Consider the following 20,720-nt stretch of genomic DNA (forward strand, 5'->3'; position numbering starts at 1 on the left):
TGAATCTTGATCAGAAGGTGGGAAACCACCGATGTTTTGAAATGTATGTTACATTAATAGCCCTATAATATTCACTTTTGCTTGTCCTGCATTTCACTGTAAGCCCTGAACTGGAATCACCAGCCTTTGCGAAGATGGAAACAATAGGAAGAGCTTAATTTCAAATAAAATATTAAAAACATAACAGATTCTACACTGTAAGATTCAGCTTTTAAATGTCTGCAATCATCAAAAATCATCAGGTAACCTTTTCTCCCCCTGAGCTCCTGTTGAGAGAGTTTTCACATATACGCACACCGTAACCCCCCCACCCCTTAGGACCACAACATTGTTGACTTGGGGAAGTCCAGTGTAGAGACAGACTGTCCATTCAAGCTTAAGAAACCAGAAATATGGGGCAAAGGTCTCCAAACAGTCTGAACCTTTTCCCAGCAGCGGCAAACCCAGAATCAAAACTGAGCTGCTCAAAGAGGAACATTATTAACGGTGTAATCATAGTGATATTACCAGCAGCGGTTGTAGAAAGTCTGTCATCCAAAACTGATTAATGGGGGAAAGGTTGTTCTTGAATTTTGCCCCATTTCATCACTGCTGAGCAATAGTTCAAATGCTGATCAATAAATGGAAGTGCACCATAAGCTGTCTTTTCTTTCCTTTCCTTTTCTTTTCTTTTCTTTTCTGTGTTCTTTTTTTGTGCATGTTTTGCAATTATGGGTATTTTGTAATAGAATTTGTTACGAAAGAATGGATATTTACAAGAAAATGAGGACATAATGTTCATATTTTTTGTATTATTCATATGTTTTTTAACCTTTGTGGCCCTTTCCTCTCTTCAAGGCATTGCCTATGAGTTAGTAAAACAACACTGGTCACAAATGGACATTGACTAAGAGTCTACAGCCATGCTAGCAGCTCTGTGAGGTTGTAGTTGAGCTAAATGTTCACATCAGTATGCTAACATGCGCATGTTGATGTCAAGGCCTATGGAAGGAGGCTGGGTCACGCGTCATGAACACGTCATATCTTTGGGGTACCACACATGCAGTAAAATCTGGTCTGCAATCACCGAAATTGAGCCAATCGCAACGCACGACTGCAGCTTCAGTTACGCTGTGCATGTGTCATAATGCACATCCCAAGACCAGTGACCCAGCCTCCTTCCATAGGCCTTGGTTGATGTTAGCAGGTAGGCCTATGATGTTTACCATGTTCACCTTGTTAGTTTAGCATGTTGGCATGCTAACATTCGCTAATTAGCACTAAACACAAAGTAAAGCTGAGGCAGGTATTTGGTCATAAACGGAAGTGCTGGACAAATTGAAATTTTGACCTGATGATGGCAATAGACGAAAGGTAAAGGGATCACAAAAGTTATAATATTTGGTCCTGAGGGGAACCATGAATTTGTGTAACAAATATCATAGTAATCCATCCAATGGTTGTTGAGATATTTCAATAAAAAATAAAATGTCAACCTCATGTTGGTGCATAAGGAAAGTCAGTGGGATACATTATCTGCCATGAATGTGTGTATAAAATGGCAATCCATCCAATAGTTGTTGATGTATTTCAGTCTGGACCAAACTGACAGACCAGTCGACACTGCCATCCCTAGAGCCACAACACTGGCATGGCTTAAATCAAACTGGATTATACGTTATGATGCCAAGCGTCTATCATCTTGTGTGCAGACGTTGAAACGACATGCAGACGTCTCGTGACGCTGGCCGGTTGCCATTTTCAGAGCTGATCACAAATCTTTGTCTTTCTGTGACAAAGATCAGACACATTTCACAACTAATTTGCCTGACTTCACTCCCTCCTCTCCTGCAGTGAGGGGACAAGGTCAAAGGGCAGACAGTTTCAGAAGAAGACACACGCATGTTAACCCCCTGCAATCTCTCACCGCTTCATGGTCAGCTCCATGGTCAGACAGCAAACATGAGCCAGAGCAGCTCAGGCCGGCATGATTGGGAGGGATTCTATTGAACCATTTCTTCTAATGAACCTTATCTTTCAGTGTTCAATAATGGATGTTCCTTAAGTAACCATATATGTCAAACAATGCCTTCCATCCAATAAATGGGACTGGCTTTACACATTCACATGCTATGATTGGACACTATTCACCTCTCCTGACGAGGATCAATGTTGATGGTAACAATGAAGCACATAAACCCCTCATGTTGTTCAATGTTCAATAATATGGGAAGTATTTGAATGCTTATATGATTTATTCATCATTCTGTTTCAGGATCGCTGCATGGTTGGAGGTCTTTTTGAGATATGTATCTGTATCTGCTGCAACACATACAAACCTCATGCACAGTTTCACCTACAGGGAATATTTACTTCACTTCTTGTCCTTGAAAACCCATGCCCTTTTACCCAAACAAGCCCAGATCTCCAAAAAGCAATTGCAATAGCCTCATGAATATGCATTCTGTAGCCACTGTGGGAGTTAACCTGGCTCCACTTGTGTTTAAATTGCAGGATCTGCTCTCGTCTTTGCCTGCCAATCCCTGACTGGGCCGAACACTGAGAAGGATTCAGAGTTTGTTTCTGAGTGAGTATCAGCCTGTCAGTATCAGCATTTTATGTATAGAAAGATTGATTTAAGTTTCCAAAGTGCTTTGTTATCAACACTAAATCAAAAGAGTTCTGTGTTTTCCTTCAACAGACTAATCAAACAGCCCACTATGGAAACCATTGGCGAGATCATCCCGTTCGCTAAGGAGATGCTGAACCAGAGGCCGAGCCGGAGCATGCTGAAGATCTACATGCTTGGCTCCACTCTGGCAATGCTAGGACTCGTCGGTGGACTGGTGGAAACTGTGTTCCTGCCGTTTATGGAGCAGGAGACTGTCGAGGACGCACCAGCAGAGCTGATCATGGAGAAGAAGAAGGAAAAGGAGATGGAGGTGTTGATGTCGGTTAGCCCTGAAGTTGAGGACGTGCTGGAGACGGAAGTGATCGAGGCCAAGGCCAAACATGTGTTGGCTAGGCGGAGAAGCTCCTACCGCTTACATGCGTCTTAAAGAAACCCTGCCCCCCTGATGTAAATGGACACGACACTGGCAATGTTGATGGTAATGGTGGTAAATTAAATCACCACTTTGAACTTGTCTCTTTGCTCTCATTTTATTGTGTCAGATTTTGTTAAATATGCAATTTGTCCCTGGTGTCTGGCAAAAAATGAGTGGATACACTGAAAACTGTATGGTGCAGTGATGTCTGGCTGCTGGGCAGCAGATATTTGTGGATGTGACTTGATGAATGTGTTGGGGAAAATGTGTAATGTGTGTGATTTAATTAATTTTACACTCTAATAAAACTATTTTCAGGTAGCAATTGATTCAGGTCTCATTTTAGAGTTATGTAACCCTTACATGTTGCAAAAAGATCAAATAGATGTATTTTCATTGTTCCTGCTGTAAGCTGTATCTTAGCACCAGCATCTCTCTCAAGCAGTGTTGGGAAGTATTCAGTAAAAGTAGTAATACCACACTGTGAAAATACTCAATTACAAGTAAATGTCCTGCATTCAGAACTTTACTCAAATAAAAAAGATCATCAGCAAAATTTGCTTTTATCAAAAGTAAAAGTACCCTACTCATTCTGCAGAAAAAAAGGTCCCTGCCAGTGTTTTACTATTAAATGTGATGGTTGTTTATGATAGAACTACTTTATATTGGATAGTTTAATCTACAGCAGTGCAAATGTAATCTGAAAAGTAAGTAGTAGGCCTCACTAAAGCTGTCAGACGAATGTAGTGGAGTAAAAAGTACAATATTTGCCTAAGAGATGTAGTGGAGTAGAAGTATGAAGTTGCATAAAATGGAAATAGACAACTCAAGCAAAGTACCTAAAATTTAAAAGTGCATTACATGAGTAAAAGTACTTAGTTACACTCCACCGCTGCCCACAAGTCTATATTTAGTGAGGAAAATTAATTAAATCTGGATATGTGATTGACACATTGAAAATGTAGCAGGTGTAATTCTACATATACTAGTGATGTGTCGGTCACGAACGAGCCGGTTCCAAGAGCCGGCTCTTTTTCTTTAATTAATTCTAGATAGAATGACAGGACGATCTTCTCCGCACAACGGGTACTCCATGCACTACATGCACTGACTGTGACTGAATGTTGTGTTATTGACATCCGTGCGACCAATCAGGTGATGACAGACAAGGATCATACGATCTAGCAGGGAGGGGCGGGGGTGCACGCCTTGCTGACGGTCTACAGGTACAGAGCAGGAGGGAGAGGAGGAGAGAAAGAGAGAGAGGAGTGCGGTGCGTGGATAGCAGACAAGATGAGTGACAGTCGGAACCGAAGCAGCATATAAAATGATGATATTCTGGAAATTATAAGGTTTAGTATAATTATATTGAATAATTTAAGTGATATATCTGCACACATACTAATCATAGGTCAAAACAGCGCTAAATTTGGTTGAATTATAAAAGGCAGAAGTGGCACAGTGAAGAGCCGTTTGGGAGCTGAAAGAGCCGGCTCATCTCGGTGAGCTGAGCCAAATGATCTGGATCACTAAAAAGAGCCGTAATTCCCATCACTAACATACAGCCACGAGGGGGCGGTATGGTCCGGGTTTATTACAACTTCCGTCGGCGTGACGGAAATGACGACATAAACTCACACAGTGTTTACTACCGGCTGCTAGGCTAAACCGGCCGTCAGACAAACACACACTTTCTGTCTTTATAAAGTAAAATAAGTTTAATCCAACGAGCAGAGCACAAACAAACGACAGATGGCGGATCCTGCGGTGGCATCGGGAGGTTCACTGAACGCAGGAACGGTAAGAGGCTGTAGCTAACTAGCAGGATGAAGCTAACTGAGCTAGCTGTGATGCTAGGTGGCTAATGTTTAGCTAGCTGTTAGCAGTCAGCAGCCATTTGGAAGAGACTCGTCTGTGCTGAGTGTGTCTCTCTCAACAAGGACTAATAACTTAAAATACCTGGTGTTGAATCCACAATGAACCTGCTGTACTTCAGCACAGACGACAAGGTTAGCTGTGTCCCCGTTTATAGAGTTAATGTGTCTGTAAATGTTAGAGAGAATGACTGAACACCTCCCTGTCTGTGTCTGTCTGTCTGTCTGGACACATGTCTGCATGTGTTGGCTGCATTGTGCACGTTGTGAGCATGTTTCTGTTCAGACTGTATAGCCGCCTTTACACGCTAACAGTGTCAATAGCACGATATGTATAGTAGGTTTGTTAGTCTGGGTTCATTTGTTTGTGTTTGTTATCCTTTAACGTCACACCTGCTAATGAGTAGCTACATGTGCTCCTGCAGGTCAACCCTGCCAACTAGCAGCAGTGCATTTACTCAAGTACTTTACAATCTTTACATACTTGTACTTTACTTGCACTTACTTCCATTTTATGCTACTTTAAACTTCTAGTCCTCTATATTTCAGAGGGAAATGTTGTACTTTTTACACTATGAAGGACGGTCTGCAGGATAGATAATAATGCACTATACTCATGTTTAACAGTCTCTCAGCTGTTACTCTGCACTATATTGACTTTTTTAATAGTCGTGTATAACAGCTGTTATCCTGCACTATATTCAGTTTTAACAGTTTTCTTCATCTCCTTGTATTTTTATATTTGGTATATATATTTTTTGTACTTTGCATTACTTACTTTTTTACTGCCTTTTTACTAACATGTTTTGCACTATGGAGCTGTGATGCTGGAAACTTGAATTTCCCTCAGGATCAATAAAGTTACTATCTATCTATCTATCTATTACCTTTATTTAACACGTATAGGCTTTTTCATAAAAACATATACTAATCTACTCAATATTATAAAAGTCTAATGCAAAATTGGCTCCAATTTGACGAACTGCAACATAATAATGCACTAGCATGTATTCGTTTGTGATAAAAACTGAATAATATAATTTTCTATAATAAAAAAAACAGCATGAAAGGTGGAATGTAACTAAGTACATTTACTCAAGTTCTGTCATTAAGTACAAATTCAAGGTACTTGTACTTTAGTTGAGTATTTCCCTTTTGTGCAATTACTTCTACTCCACTACATCTCAGAGACAAATATTGTACTTTTTACTCCACTACATTTGTCTGACAGCTTTAGTTATACTAGTTACTTTTCAGATTACATTTCCATCCCCTTCCTGTCCAGTGAAAACCATGTATCTTTTATATTCGGTGATCTTGAATGTTTCTGATAAACATAAAAGGATGAAGTGTGTTCCTTTTATGGGTTGAGACAGTTCTCCCCGGGCTGGGCGATAAGGCCAAATTCTTCTATCCCGATATAGGACCTAGGTCATTTCATATCTCGATAATGCTATAAAATTTATATCACAATATAGTATGTTTTCTGATAATTCAATAAATTATTAGTCCATGCCTTTATGGAATAACCACACGGTTAAACCTATTTTGTAAACTCCTGTCCTGTGTGAATTAAATATTTTACAAATGAAAAGTACAGAGTATTTTCTTATTTAATTATAAACTTTAGTGCAAAGTGATCAGATTTTTGGGGGAAATTTGAGTTACTAGGTGCTTGTTATCAATATAGACAACATCATTTTGTATCATGTATCCATAATTCATGATATCTCGGTAGGCTATATGATTTCATCACGATACGATTCCATTGAAAGATGATAAATTATCATTAAATTATCGCTCACCCAATAAATTCTCCTAATTCTTAAGCTAAATTAACTTTTAAAAACAACAACTCTTGGATCAGCTTGAAAATGCATCATCACAAAGCTTATAACAAGGCTGTTTTTCTGAGCTTATGAAAAGTTTACTTTGTAGAGCTACGTGGTTCTCACAGAACCGCAACACTACAACTATGATATTATAGAAAATGATGCATTGCTGTACATTAAACTACCCAACAGCATAAGAACACTTAACTGCTCCTTATGAGCAGGTTGGCACTTTGCATGGCAGCGTCTGCCATCAGTATATGAATTTGTGTCTGAATGGGTGAATGTAGACGTGATGTAAAGCGCTTTGAATAGTCGGTGGACTAGAAAAGGCTCTATAGAAATGCAGTCCATTTACCATTTAATATTATTCCAAAATATCATATATAATAGTACAACACTGGGGAACATGGGCAAGGGAACATTTTACTGCATAATGAGTTATTGTACTTTTGATACTTCAAAAAGGTACTTGTGTACTTTTACTTAAATAACAATTTGAATCAGGACCTTTACTTGTAATGGAGTACTTTTAGACCATGGTACTTCTAACTTTTACTCAAGTAAAGGATGTGAGTATTTCTTCCACCACTGTCAACTAGTAAATGCTGACACAATGAGACACATTGACTGCAGCATTTAGCTGATTGAGAGCAGGTCTCGGTGACTAGGAGTCCTCTGGTCTGACTTTAACTTCTCTACTTAGACTGAGGACCTTGTAGAGCTAAAATACTTTGGGAATGTCTCCAGACCAAAGACTTAGGAGTCCTGAAGGTAGGACTGACACCCCCTTATTTTTAGGAGTTTCTCCTAAGTTAACTCAGCCAAATAGGAGATACAAGCCTTACATATAAAATGGTAATACTGTGGTGATGTTTTTATATTCTCAATAATTTGGTTGATGTCTGTTTTTCAGCGTGGGAGTGGTGGTAAAGCAGCTACCAGCCCTGCAGAGAACTACCACCTGGCCCGACGTCGAACCCTGCAGGTTGTTGTCAGTGCCCTCCTGACAGAGAGCGGCTTTGAGAGCGCGGAGAAGGCAGCAGTGGAGACACTCACTGAGATGATGCAGAGCTGTAAGTATGAATCCTAAAGTAGATGTGTCCATGTTCTCTTTCCTCAGAGCTGCCTATTTTAATATTTGTGTGTATTAAAATTAAAACACAGCGCACAACTCTTCTCCAGGGCACCGTGCTTTATTCACCAAATGTTTTAGACTAACTTGCCCTCATCAGTTTAGTCTTTAGTTAAGTTTAGAAAACCTTATTATAAACCTATAACAATGCACTACATCAACAATCCCAGCATCCTCGGTCAACGGTGGCGATTAGCTATCCAGGGACACGCTCACATGCATTAAAAGACACGCATGGCTGGCCCGGCAATATAAACACAGCACAGAGAAGTTCAGAGTATCCGCAAATTTGCTTCGGGCGTCTATTTGCCCAAGATGAAATTTTTCCACTGGAGTGAGAAATTCATGTGATACTGTGTTGTGAAAACCCATCAGCATTGAGATTCTCGTCACTGACGTCCTGACGTTGTCATAGATGGAGGACAAACTTATTGTGGCCGTTTGCAGACGCCCAGAGCTGCGATTTTTTTCATTTTAAAAGTTGTTTGCTTGTCGGCTCGCGGACAGACCTGACAAAGCATGAATTCAGACTTTAAAAAAAAAAAGTATTTCGGCATACTTTTGATCCGTTAACAACAACGTTGCGGTCATATTTATGCCTAGATGATGTTATCTTGAGTATTGATGGAGCAGCTACAATGTTAGGACAGCCTGGCACTGATCGATCCAAACTCCATTCAGAAAACAAGCATTTTAAAAGTAGTCTGCTTGTAATCTTGCGGCCGGCCCTTACAAAGCATGAATTCAGACTTTTTACAAATCAACATCATTATTGAGTTATTTTGGCATCATTTTGATCCATTTATTGCAATTAAATTACAGCACAATCTGTTTACTTTGGGTTCATACCACATTAGCGAAATGTGGCTTGCAATGGAACTGTACTTGAATACAGCTTTGTGAAATTCAGAGCGCCTCGGGTGATGTTATGAACCTAGACACGATGGTGTTTGGTTTTCCGACATATCTGGGACTTCCACAACATTTACAAACCAGCAACGGTGGTTATTTCTTCCTTGGTTAATGGCGGAAAGAAAAGTTGTTGGTATCTATGGAGACAAGCTCCTTCTCTCTAGCGTGTCTAATGCGAATGACGCGAATGAACACAAATGATCCGGGCGGTTCAACTCGTGCGAGTAGTAAGTTGTTGTGAACGCAACATAAGACAGAGCACTTCCTGAATGCCTTTGGCATTTTACATTACATGATACTCTGAGTTCAGCAGCAGTGTGCACTTATTATTTGAATGATGTATACTGATTCTGAAAAATATGTCCAAAATGACTAAATGCATTTGTTGATGATTCCTGTAAACAGAAATTAAATCAAATTTTTTCAATGAGTCATCCAGTTGTTATATCTGCAAAATGCTTTTCTAAGCACCAGTGGGGTTTTTTTTGTCCCTTTTCCAGACATAACTGAAATAGGTCGGTGTGCTAAAGCTTATTGTGAACACACAGCCAGAAGCATCCCAACCCTGTCAGATGCAGTGGTCACGCTCATTGAAATGGGTAGGTACTGGAGGACACCAACAGGACAACACCAACGTATGCATTGCTAACACAAGGTAACACAGATTGAATCTGTTTGTGTCACTGCAGGTTTCAAAGCAGACACCCTGCCTGTGTATGCCAAGAGATCACAGAGGATGGTTATAACTGCCCGTAAGTAGCCACTCTACCTTCCACTGCTAGTATAGATTATGAAATTGACTGGTAATGGTAGTCTCACTTTCTACATTGATTCTAATATGATAACTAAAAAAATTAACATAGATGTGTGAACTTAATTTTTTTTCTTGGTGTTTGGATTTTAATTTCAGCTCCAGTGACCAACTCACCTGTGACTCCCAAAGCTCTGTCAGCCGGACAGAAACGCACACATCCGGCTCACATCCCCAGCCACTTCCCAGAGTTCCCTGACCCTCACACCTACATCAAAACACCCGTGAGTCAACTTTTCTTGGTTGTTATAGAGATCCTTAAACAAACTCTGAACTAATGTCATTTTCCTTTGGTGATATTTAGGGCTGTCAAAGTCAACAATTCATTTTAACACCACTAATTTCTTTAATGCAACTTGCCATTTACAGGTTGTAGCGGGCTCAGTTTTAAAGCATCATATGAAACTAGAAAACCTAAGGAATCCATTGGTACCAACCATGTCGTACTAGCTTGTTGTGAAAGAGGCTAAATAACGCTCCAAACTTAGGCTAAAATTTGGCGAGGAAAAACTGGCATGGCCATTTTCAAAGGGGTCCATTGACCTCTGACCTCAAGATATTTGAATGAAAATGGGTTCTATGGGTACCTACGAGTCTCCCCTTTACAGACATGCCCACTTTATGATAATCACATGCAGTTTGGGTCAAGTCATAGTCAAGTCAGCACACTGACACACTGACAGCTGTTGTTGCCTGTTGGGCTGCAGTTTGCCATGTTATGATTTGAGCATATTTGTTATTGCTAAATGCAGTACCTGTGAGGGTTTCTGGACAATATTTGTCATTGTTTTGTGTTGTTAATTGATTTCCAATAATAAATATATACATACGTTTGCATAAAGCAGCATATTTCCCACTCCCATGTTGATAAGTGTGTTACTTAACAAATCTCCCTTTAAGGTACATTTTGAACAGATAAAAAATTATGCAATTAATTTGTGATTAACTATGGACAATCATGTGATTAATTGCGATTAAATATTTTAATCGATTGACAGCCCTATTAATATTATGTATGAACATTAAATTAGGTATACTATTTACTCTCCCTGAATAACATGAAAACACCCTTCAGTTTCACCACTGCCATCAGGGCAGCAATCAGCAAACCCTTTATTATGTGTAACAGATGAAATTCAGAAAGTGAGGTCCATTTTCCTTTCTGCATTCAGACGTTCAGAGAGCCTGTGTCAGACTACCAAGTGGTGAGAGAGAAGGCAGCAAGTCAGAGGAGAGACGTGGAGCGAGCGCTCACACGCTTCATGGCCAAGACCGGAGAAACTCAGAGCCTCTTCAAAGACGACATCACTGCCTTCCCATGTGAGTGATTCCACCTGTAGTTAAAAAATCGGTTGCAATATTTTGTTTACGCATTCAAGTCTGTCTTGTTCTCTGTAAGCCAGCATGTCTGTTAGGCTACTGAAAGCATGTTGTGTTTACATGGGTTCTAATTAGGGTTGCAAATTGAATTGATAATTGATCACATTAACGATCAATCAATCGATTAATCATAATTTAAAAAAATAAACATTTTGCTTATACCAAACACATAATGCATTTTTTTCCTCAATCAAAGCTTTAATTCCACAACAACGTATTGCATATTCTCTGACAGCATTGCATAGCTTATGAAACATATAAAGATGTAGAGGCCTAGACTTATTAAACACATTGAATATCAGATTACATGCTCATAAAAATGATCTCCGCTTAGTTTTATAAGAAAGATGATCAAAAACAACAAAATGTAATGCTGCAATGAGAGAATAGATGTCTATCATCTTATTTTCAAGAAGTTATCACCATAACAAGATGGGAAAATGTGATTTTGTGCTATTGTGGTTATATGAATGTAATTTATGGTGCTGTTAGATTGCTGCTAGACCGCCCCGTTAATAGATGCATGTGGGAGAGTGAACAGTTTTTGACCACAGTGAAAATGTTTTTGAAAGGCTAAATGGCACTAAATATGGATTGAAGCAGGATATTTTGTTAGATAAAAACATGTTGTGAAAATTGGAAATGATTACATGTCTTTTCGGGCGCATCAACTTCAGCCTGCGGGTTCGGCGTGGCCACCTCCGCCGCCTCTCTGTGCATCGCCTGGTTGCGAATGCGAGACATTGAAACATGCTTTGTAAATACACCAATCTACTGATATCTAGAATATAATAGGAGACTACACGTTTGTTTTATATTTCAGATCTTTATTTGATACATTGATTGAGTTTCATGTGCTCATTCAAATTCTTAACGACCAATTAATCAATCGTCGATTAATCGTTAATCGTCCCTACTACTAATCTCTGTGAATGTGTTTTCAGTGATCGCAGCACAACCAAGCACCATCCCATATCTAAGCGCCCTCCTGCCCTCGGAGCTGGAATTGCAGACTCTGGAGGAGACAGACTCCTCTGAGCAGGACGACCAGACAGACAGCGAGAACACAGCAGGAAACATCCTCAATGTAAGTCTTTACTACTGGAACATGCCCAATGTCTGTGTTTTCATATCATCATGGTCTCTCTGAGTTCCCAGAGATTTTAAAATGATTACTTCCTGGGAATATGCCACAGTTTCCACAAATTTTTTTAGAAAAGGCAAATTCATTAATGTCAGATTTACTTACCGGTACCAAGTATCAAATCTACCTCTTTAATTTCATGTAGGGCCTCCAGGAGCACTAGTTGTTTTTCGATGTAGAATATACAGAAGCTCTATTATGAACATCTACTGTAGGGTTGAGTGCCAGGGATGTGGATTGCTGTTTTGTTCAGAGGACTGGGGATATTTTATCATAAAATTACAGATATAAAAATGTCTGCTTCCCCAAAGTGGTAGCATGCCGACCGCCACCTACATTGCTGTATGTAACGTTACTACACTGACTATAAGGATGTATATACAGTATACAGTACATGTAGCAGCGTCATCATGCAGACACCTACGTCAGGTCACATAGGAAAACGTTTTTAGAAGGGCTTGGGAAAATAGCATTTTGACACTAAAACATGCATACACTGACCAAAATTTGAAAGTTGGAATTTGAATACATAAGGAAAATCACTGTGAAGCTACAGAATGATATAAAAACCTCAAAAACGAATGGAGTAAATCTGACTTTAAAGAATCCAATTTGCCTTTTCAAATAAACATGCTTATACTATTGAGAGGTAATTTCCGATTATAAAATGGGGAGCTCAAATCAAGCAATCTGATTGGTTCATAGCTATGATATAATAACCACGTACCATGGCTATGACGTCAAATTCTTCTGCACTTTCAGTATCACTCTGCATCTGAGAAAAAAAAACCTTAGACTAATGTGTTATCAATGTTGCTTAGCGACAGGGTCACGGGGGGAATCGGTACAGGTTACAGATATAAAGTAACAAAGCTACAAAATGGAAACATTTAATTATAACTTCTATGGAGGAGTAGATTGAGCAGGACTATTTTAAATTGAAATGGGTCTATAACCTTCATATTGACATTGTTGATGACCGGCAACATATAACTTACCACGCCCTGTCGTAAGCTATCGCTTAAGTGCACAAGGTCAGCCATTTATATGCTCTTCTAAGTGACTTTTATAGACCCTTTTATAGTTTCTAAACAATGATGACGGACGGAAGTACGGCGGAGTTCAATAGCTTGTCAAGCTACGCAAGGGCATTAACCAGCAAAGATCACGAATGCAGCCTAAACAAATGACTTTCCTGATCTGTGTGCTATTCGTTAGTTGGTAGATGACATGAGCAAGTGGCCCAATATTCAGTGACCAGATATATACACGTATTTAGTGGAGAAACCTTTAGCGTAACTTTACACTAGCGAGAAATTACGAGCATACATGTCACTACATTATCACTCCGTTATCTGTGGTCATATACAGAATGTCAAATACCATGGCATAGACTCAGAGTTCGAGTTTTAAAATGGGTGCTACAAACACAGGCATTTTTTCGGTCGTAGTAGTCAACACGTTTAATAACTTGCAGCCATAGACACCTCCAGTGTTTCGATGAGTGACAGTTAACCGGGAACTCTCCGTCCGTGGTTGCTCGGGGTAACTTGCGTGAATATTTGTAGATAATAAACACACGAGTAAGTATTTAAAATTGATTGAAGGCTTTTACGAGGACACCTACATGTTCTGTTCGTGTTTTCAACAGCTGTCGTCACTACGAGCAACCATGACGCATTCGGCTGAATGTAACCATGGTCACTCGTTAAACCGAAACACTTGTTGCTCTGAATGGTCGTGATCCTGACGGAATATCGATTCTGACAATCAAACACGTAACAACCAGACATTTTCATGCTCGTTATGGTTTAAAGCTTGCTAACTCGTCTGGATGTCTGGGGCAAAACACCACTTCCGTTGCCAACATGCAAGCGCATTTTTTTTGGTGACATCTACAGTAAAAGGGTCTATATGGTCATTGATACTCGATTGAATTTGAAATTAAAGCAATAATTCAACATTTTGGGAAATACGCTTATTCACTTTATTGCAGAGTTTGTTGATAAGATTCATACCTCTGTGTTATCCACGAATAGTAACAATCTGCTCATCTTACTCTCTGCAACAAAGCGTATAAACTAATTTCCTAAAATGTCAAACTATTCATACTAAATGTGATGTGCGAGTATAGAAGTGTTCAACAATGATCACTTCCATCTTTTTTCCGTTTCCCTCACTCAGGATGATCCAGGAGCTGACAAAGAGAACTCCATGCTTCCTCCCGGTGGAGTTGTTCCTTCCGCAAAGGCCGCTGAGGACAACGTGATCGACAACCCGTACCTTCGGCCGGTCAAAAAACCCAAAGTGAGGAGGAAGAAATGAGTGGGACCCACCTTGAAGCAACAGACTCACATTTGCCACAGTGGTTGGTGCTTTCAGAGTGTGAGCTGGGACCAGTACTGCTGTTGGCTTTTTGTATACTGACTGACTTCTATTGAGAGAGAAAACTTTCTTTTGTGTTAACTGTAATCTTTTCAGCAAGCACTCCCTTTGTAAGCAACATTATGATGTAATATACAAACCATATAGGAATCCAGTCATTTTGTGAATAAAAAAAACAATTTTCTTTTTTTTTTATAACTCTTGAGATCTCCAACTATATTGGCAACAGTTTCATTCCAATAAATTGACAGTAAAAGTTCAGGTAAATAATGTGGCAAATGCACCATGTTACATCAGTGCCACAATGGGTTTACATCCATCAGCTTTGGAATTAATAGTATAAACTCAGGTAGGCTACTCTGCTCCTGTGCTTCAGGAACTCCTTTTCACTGCTCATCTGAAAGAAAACAAAACAGCATTATTGCAAGATACATTATGAATATCCGCCACATAGAATTCCTATGCGAAAATCATGCACTTTTTAGCAGCTGTATGTCATTTTGTATAGGATTCAGGATCGGTTACAATTCTCAAAACATGTTTTTTGTTCGGCACAGCAAACTCTAAAGGAACAGTTTGACATTTAGGGAAAAGCACTTATTCGCGTTCTTGCCGAGACATAGATGAGATTTACCACTCGAATCTCTGTGGATTAAAGTTTCTATATATGGGATTCAGAGCATTGATATAGTGGAGTAATGTCTACCTGAGCAGAGAATGAAGTTGCTCTCCCTGTGTGTGTTGTAATCAGAGCTTCTCTGTGCTTTGTTTTTCATTTTAAAAAAAGCGCAAATTTCATAGTCACAGTATGTTGAAAATAAGTCATAGTATGCCTTAAAAATACTCAAAGTAGTCAGAATAGTATGTTGAAAAAGTCATGTTTGTCACTAAAATGACTGACTTTTTATTACTCTTTTCAACATGCTATACTATGACTTTTTTCGACATACTATACCATTACTTTTTTTTATCAACCTTATGACATCCTATAACTTTTTTTTAACATACTATGACTTTTTTATTACTTATTTCAACATTCTATACTATGACAAGATGCAAAAAGTTGTAGTATAGTATGTCGAAAAAAAGTCAGTATAGTATGTCGAAGAAAATGTAAAAAAGTCATAGTATAGTATGTCGAAAAACAAGCCATAGTATAGTATGTCGGAAAAAAGTGATAAAAAAGTCATAGTATATTACATCGAAAAAAGTGATAAAAAAGTCATAGTATATTACATCGATAAAAGTGATCAGAAAGTCATAGTATAGTGTGTCGAGAAAAGTGATAAAAAAGTCATAGTATAGTATGGGCAAAAAAAGTGATAAAGTCATAGTACAGTATGCCGAAAAAAGTCATAGTACAGTATGATGAATAAAGTGATAAAATAGTCATAGCATAGTATTTTTAAAAAAGTGATAGAATAGTATGTGGGAAAAAGCGATAAAAAAGTCATAGTATATTACATCGAAAAAAGTGATAAGAAAGTCATAGTATAGTATATCGAAAAAAGTCATAGTACAGTATTATGAATAAAGTGATAAAATAGTCATAGCATAGAATTTTTTAAAAAGTGATAGAAAAGTATGTGGAAAAAAAGTTCATAAATAATAAATAATAAAATAGAAAATATCCTCAAGCTGTTTTTGCATGTATGAACCCCTTTCAATTTGTTTTACATTTTGGAGTTAAAACCTTACCTTCACCCGGAGTGACTTCTTCTCGATCTGAGGCATTCTGGACCAGTCTGGGCTCCCGAAGCACTTCGGCCAGCTCACTTTCCTGTTTGTCACTTCATTATGATCGTAGGTCCCAGGCCTGTATCACAAAATTAATATCTGTCAGCTCGTTCTTTGAAAATCTTAAAGAAAATTTGGGATCCCTCAAGCTCATTTGTTCAAATATTTCCAAATACAGAGTTTCATTTGCTCTAAAATTCAGTTAAGCACCATTGAAGAATTGGCAGGTTTTCAGAAGTGTCATATATAAATTTTTTTCATGTGCAGTTGTCAAGTGATGGTTTTATGTCGGCACAGTCAGTAACGTCACACACACACACACACACACACACACACACACACACACACACACACACACACACACACACACACACACACACACACACACACACAACATGTCGGTGTGGAAGTTCTTCAGCATGAGAGAAGAAGACATAAAGCTGCAATTTGTAACAACTGCAAGTCCAAAATAAGCCGTAGGGGAACAACTAACAATTAGACTTTTATTGTATTGGAATTCGTGCCCATGATGCTGCTCAGAGTAATCATAGTGACTGGCTCATCTGCCGACAGCACGGTGTACATTGTGGTGCGTTCAAGCTCTACTCAGTAAAAATGAGTATCGGGCGATGGTAAATTATAGCGCTTTCATGATGCGTCAAATGTAATCTTATAAAATGTAGTTTTTGGCGAGAAACTTGAATAAATCCAGTTGTTTGAAGGAGATGTTTTCACAGGGATATAAAATAGATATTAGAGAGATAAATATGACCTGTTTAACTTCCTAACACTAGCAACTTATGATATATAATTAGAACTACTAATGCCAATATTTGTTTTAATCAAAGCAAATATTTACATAAAATACAATAATTTATTTCCTAATCATTTGAAATTTGTTTTTATGCAAATAACCACAAAAGATGACATTAGTATAACATAAGGATAACATTTCGAATTTTTGATGGTTGGACAGTTGCAGCATAACATGGAAGTGAAAGCAGCGCTCTGTTTATTTAAATGTAAAATGGCAATACAAATATTTTGTCTCTAATATCTATGAATAATCATGATAATCATCGTGATCTAAATATTGATCAAAATAATCATGATTAGCATTTGGCCATAATCGTGCAGCCCTAATTACTAGACATTGTAAAACTGCTTGTTGTCCATCTTTGAACCTTTGGATTAATACACTTTTTTCCTGTATAGCGATTGAAAAGCTTACACACACAATCACACAAAAAAGTCATATCTCTCATAAAATCTGGGATTTATACCTTACATTTTTGGAATCAAGACCAAGATCAAGACCAATCAAGACCGTAAACTTCAATTTAACATTTACCAATGAGACTGTACCCCCTTTTTGTCAAGCAGGCTGGAATGTATGCATTTCAACATGTGGGAATTTATATAAATATATATATATATACAAGTAATTTCATTTATTTTCATTACTATTATTATAATTTTGTGAATTATCATTTTGTTGTTATCTACACCGAGAACTCGGAGTTCATGGGTTGGTATATGGGTGAACGGGGGGATGATGTCTCGAGGGAGACTTGAGACTTGAAAGATATAACCAAACCATTTTGGAAAAGTGATGTATCAATATCAATGTATCAATGTGATAGAAAAAAAAACGTGTCAGCTCAGTTCAGCACCGCTGTGTGTCTGTGTGTGTATGTGTGTGTGTGTGTGTGTGTGTGTGTGTGTGTGTGTGTGTGTGTGTGTGTGTGTGTGTGTGTGTGTGTGTGTGTCTCAGTCTCACCCTGGGCTGTCCTGAGTTGTACATGACACGCTTTTGAACCTCTGTGTGGTTGAGTCGAAAGGTGTTTTGCCCGGAGGGGGGACTCTGGACCGGCTTTGATCATGCTGGTACTGCTGTGGGGATGGGGTCGCTTTCTGCTGATAGAAAGTGGACAAAATTAAATTAAACTTGACATGTTACACAGGTATTCCAGCCATTTAGCACTGCACTTCCATAAAGTCGGGGGACTCACAGGAGACAGATTTTACAAAGAAAGGTGAAATCAAAGCAGAGGTGGCCAATATGTCCTGATTTTTAGCAGTGGTGGAATGAAACTTAGTACATTTACTCAAGTACTAGATACTAGTTACTTTACAAATGTTTTTTTTCTTGCACACAAAATATATGAAGAGCTTATACAATAGTCCAAAGTCCTGCAATCAAAATCATACTCAAGTAAAAGTACAAAAGTATTACAGCATCAAAATACACGCCTACTTAAAGTACTGAAAGTACAATTATGCATTATGCAGAATGGCCCATTTCAGAACTACTTATTGATGCATTAATGTGTTCATCACTTTAATGTTGCAGCTGGTAAAGGTGGGCTAACTTCATCTACTTTATATAGGCTACTACCCGGCAGCTTAATTCGTAATAATACATAATTTATCAGTTGATCTATATTTTGTATTAAAGGAACAGTGTGTAGCATTAAGGGGGATCTATTAACAGAAATGGAAGATAATATTAAGTAAATTAAGTAAATCTGCAGAATCTGCTTTGTAAGTAAATTATCAGATAAATGTAGGCTACAAAGTACAATATTGGCTTGTAGGGGAGTAGTAGAGGTATAAAGTAGCATAACATGTAGTAAGTACAAGCACATCAAAATTGTACTAGGGTACAATATTTGACTAAATATACTTAGTTACATTTCACCACTGTCCTTGTGACAAATCAAGTGAGCCTCTTGTGTAAAATCGGTGGAATGCCCCTTTAAAGCTAACATCAACTATGTGCTCAGTAGACCTAGGCCAGGGGTCTCTTAGCAACCTGCGGCTCCGGAGCCACCTGCAGCTCTTTACCCCCTCTCCAGTGGCTCCCTGTGGATTTATAAAAATGGAAAAAATGAATCACTGTTTTTTGTTTACATTTTCATTTTTATTTATCATTGTTGTAGGTCTATGGTACGACGGTACGACGGAGTATTAGGGCCACATTGAGGAAAAAAAATATAATACCTATCATAGGTTTACGAGATAAAAGACGTAATATTATGAAAATAAAGTCATAATATTATAAAGCAGTAATTTTACGTGTTATTTTTTCTTTTTTCTCGTAAAGTTCTGACTTTATTCTCGTTATATCACAACTTTTTTTCTCGTAAAGTTTGGACTTTATTCTCGTAATATTACGACTTTTTTTTCTCTTTTGCACTTGGGCCCTCACTGCATTAGACTTATATACTATATACTTAGACTATAAACTGTGTTACCGTCATCGCAATGCTTAAATGTTTTGCGTTTCCAGACAGATTTGTTGCCTGAAATGTCTCTTTTGATAGTAAAGGTTGCTGACCCCTGACCTAGGCCTATGGTTGATATAGAGCAAATAAATCATTTGAAGTAATAATGATGTGTTTCATGTACTACCTTGCTACAGGGCGGAAAGCGTGCTGCAGTCCTTGCAGAGAGACTATATCCTTTCTTACTCCCCGGTGTCCTCTGTAAGTCATACAGTAGGGAGCCAAACTGTGAAGAAAATAGAAATATTTAGAACTCTATAATCATATAATAGGTAGGCCTATACATGTATCATCATAAAGCAAAACGACCTACAAACTACGGTTTAATAACACATTTGATTTCTGTATCAAAGACGTGTCAAGCAAGGACAAAGGAAGCTACAAAAGAAAAGAAAGATGTGTTGCTGTCAGATGTTTAATTAGGAGACGAACCTCATGGTTGTCATAGCAGCCAGGACCGACGTGTGACGCTTCCGGTCGTGCCATTTGGTTTCCCAGCCGGTCTGGAGCATAATGGAGGGGAAAGACTCTCCTCTCCTGACAGCTGCCAAAAGCCACTCTCTGGACAGGAGTTGCTGACATTTTGGAAACAACTTGTGGGCAAGAAAGTAGTGAAAACTTAAAGGAAAAAGCAAAGCGACGCTACCACGCAGTTAGCTCCGTCTCCCCCTTCCATGACGTCATCGTGTTTTCACTTGCTGTAACGATGGCAACCGAGTTGGTATGCAAATTACACAAATTGATGGCATTGTTATTATTATTATTTCTTGATATGGTATATATACCATATCAAGAAATAATGACTATATGTGTGTGTATATATATATATATATATAAATATATATATATATATATAAATAAATAAATATATATATAAATATATATATATAAATAAATATATATATATAAATAAATATATATATATAAATAAATATATATATATATATAAATATATATATATATATATAAATATATATATATATATAAATAAATAAATATATATATATATAAATAAATATATATATAAATATATATAAATATATATATATATATATAAAAAAATATATAAATAAATATATAAATATATATATATATAAATAAATATATATATATAAATAAATATATATATATATATAAATATATATATATATATATATATAAATATAAATATATATATATATATATAAACCACAGGTT

At 37.8% G+C, this 20,720-nt stretch overlaps 3 protein-coding genes across 5 annotated transcripts; 2 read left to right on the top strand and 1 right to left on the bottom strand.

Annotated features, from left to right (window-relative positions):
* The first annotated feature begins 2,435 nt into the window (after positions 1-2,435).
* g0s2 (G0/G1 switch 2) lies at positions 2,436-3,347 on the top strand. Its single transcript, XM_074642730.1, has 2 exons — positions 2,436-2,566; positions 2,681-3,347. Exon 2 carries the CDS (start codon positions 2,700-2,702, stop codon positions 3,036-3,038), a length of 339 nt encoding a protein of 112 aa, XP_074498831.1. The 5' UTR covers positions 2,436-2,566; positions 2,681-2,699; the 3' UTR covers positions 3,039-3,347.
* A 1,282-nt stretch (positions 3,348-4,629) lies between these two features.
* taf8 (TAF8 RNA polymerase II, TATA box binding protein (TBP)-associated factor) lies at positions 4,630-14,713 on the top strand. 2 transcript variants are annotated; one of them, XM_074643397.1, is made up of 8 exons: positions 4,630-4,826; positions 7,649-7,808; positions 9,280-9,378; positions 9,469-9,531; positions 9,690-9,814; positions 10,763-10,910; positions 11,915-12,057; positions 14,299-14,713. In XM_074643397.1, exons 1-8 carry the CDS (start codon positions 4,779-4,781, stop codon positions 14,437-14,439), a joined length of 927 nt encoding a protein of 308 aa, XP_074499498.1. In that variant the 5' UTR covers positions 4,630-4,778; the 3' UTR covers positions 14,440-14,713. The 2 variants fall into 2 exon arrangements, with proteins under 2 accessions (XP_074499498.1, XP_074499499.1); XM_074643398.1 differs by lacking the exon at positions 4,630-4,826 and adding an exon at positions 4,876-5,035.
* Positions 14,714-14,768: 55 nt separating this feature from the next.
* Positions 14,769-20,192, bottom strand: LOC141772436 (ciliary microtubule-associated protein 3). Of its 2 annotated transcripts, none has more exons than XM_074643405.1 (5): positions 19,956-20,192; positions 19,651-19,749; positions 18,017-18,150; positions 16,198-16,315; positions 14,769-14,896 (listed from the first exon to the last, which is right to left on the bottom strand). In XM_074643405.1, exons 1-5 carry the CDS (start codon positions 20,103-20,105, stop codon positions 14,831-14,833), a joined length of 567 nt encoding a protein of 188 aa, XP_074499506.1. In that variant the 5' UTR covers positions 20,106-20,192; the 3' UTR covers positions 14,769-14,830. The 2 variants fall into 2 exon arrangements, with proteins under 2 accessions (XP_074499506.1, XP_074499505.1); XM_074643404.1 differs by having other exon boundaries at positions 18,017-18,153.
* Positions 20,193-20,720: the final 528 nt, after the last annotated feature.

The sequence above is a fragment of the Sebastes fasciatus genome, chromosome 8, assembly GCF_043250625.1.
Source record: "Sebastes fasciatus isolate fSebFas1 chromosome 8, fSebFas1.pri, whole genome shotgun sequence".
In the NCBI taxonomy this organism is placed as follows: domain Eukaryota; kingdom Metazoa; phylum Chordata; class Actinopteri; order Perciformes; family Sebastidae; genus Sebastes; species Sebastes fasciatus.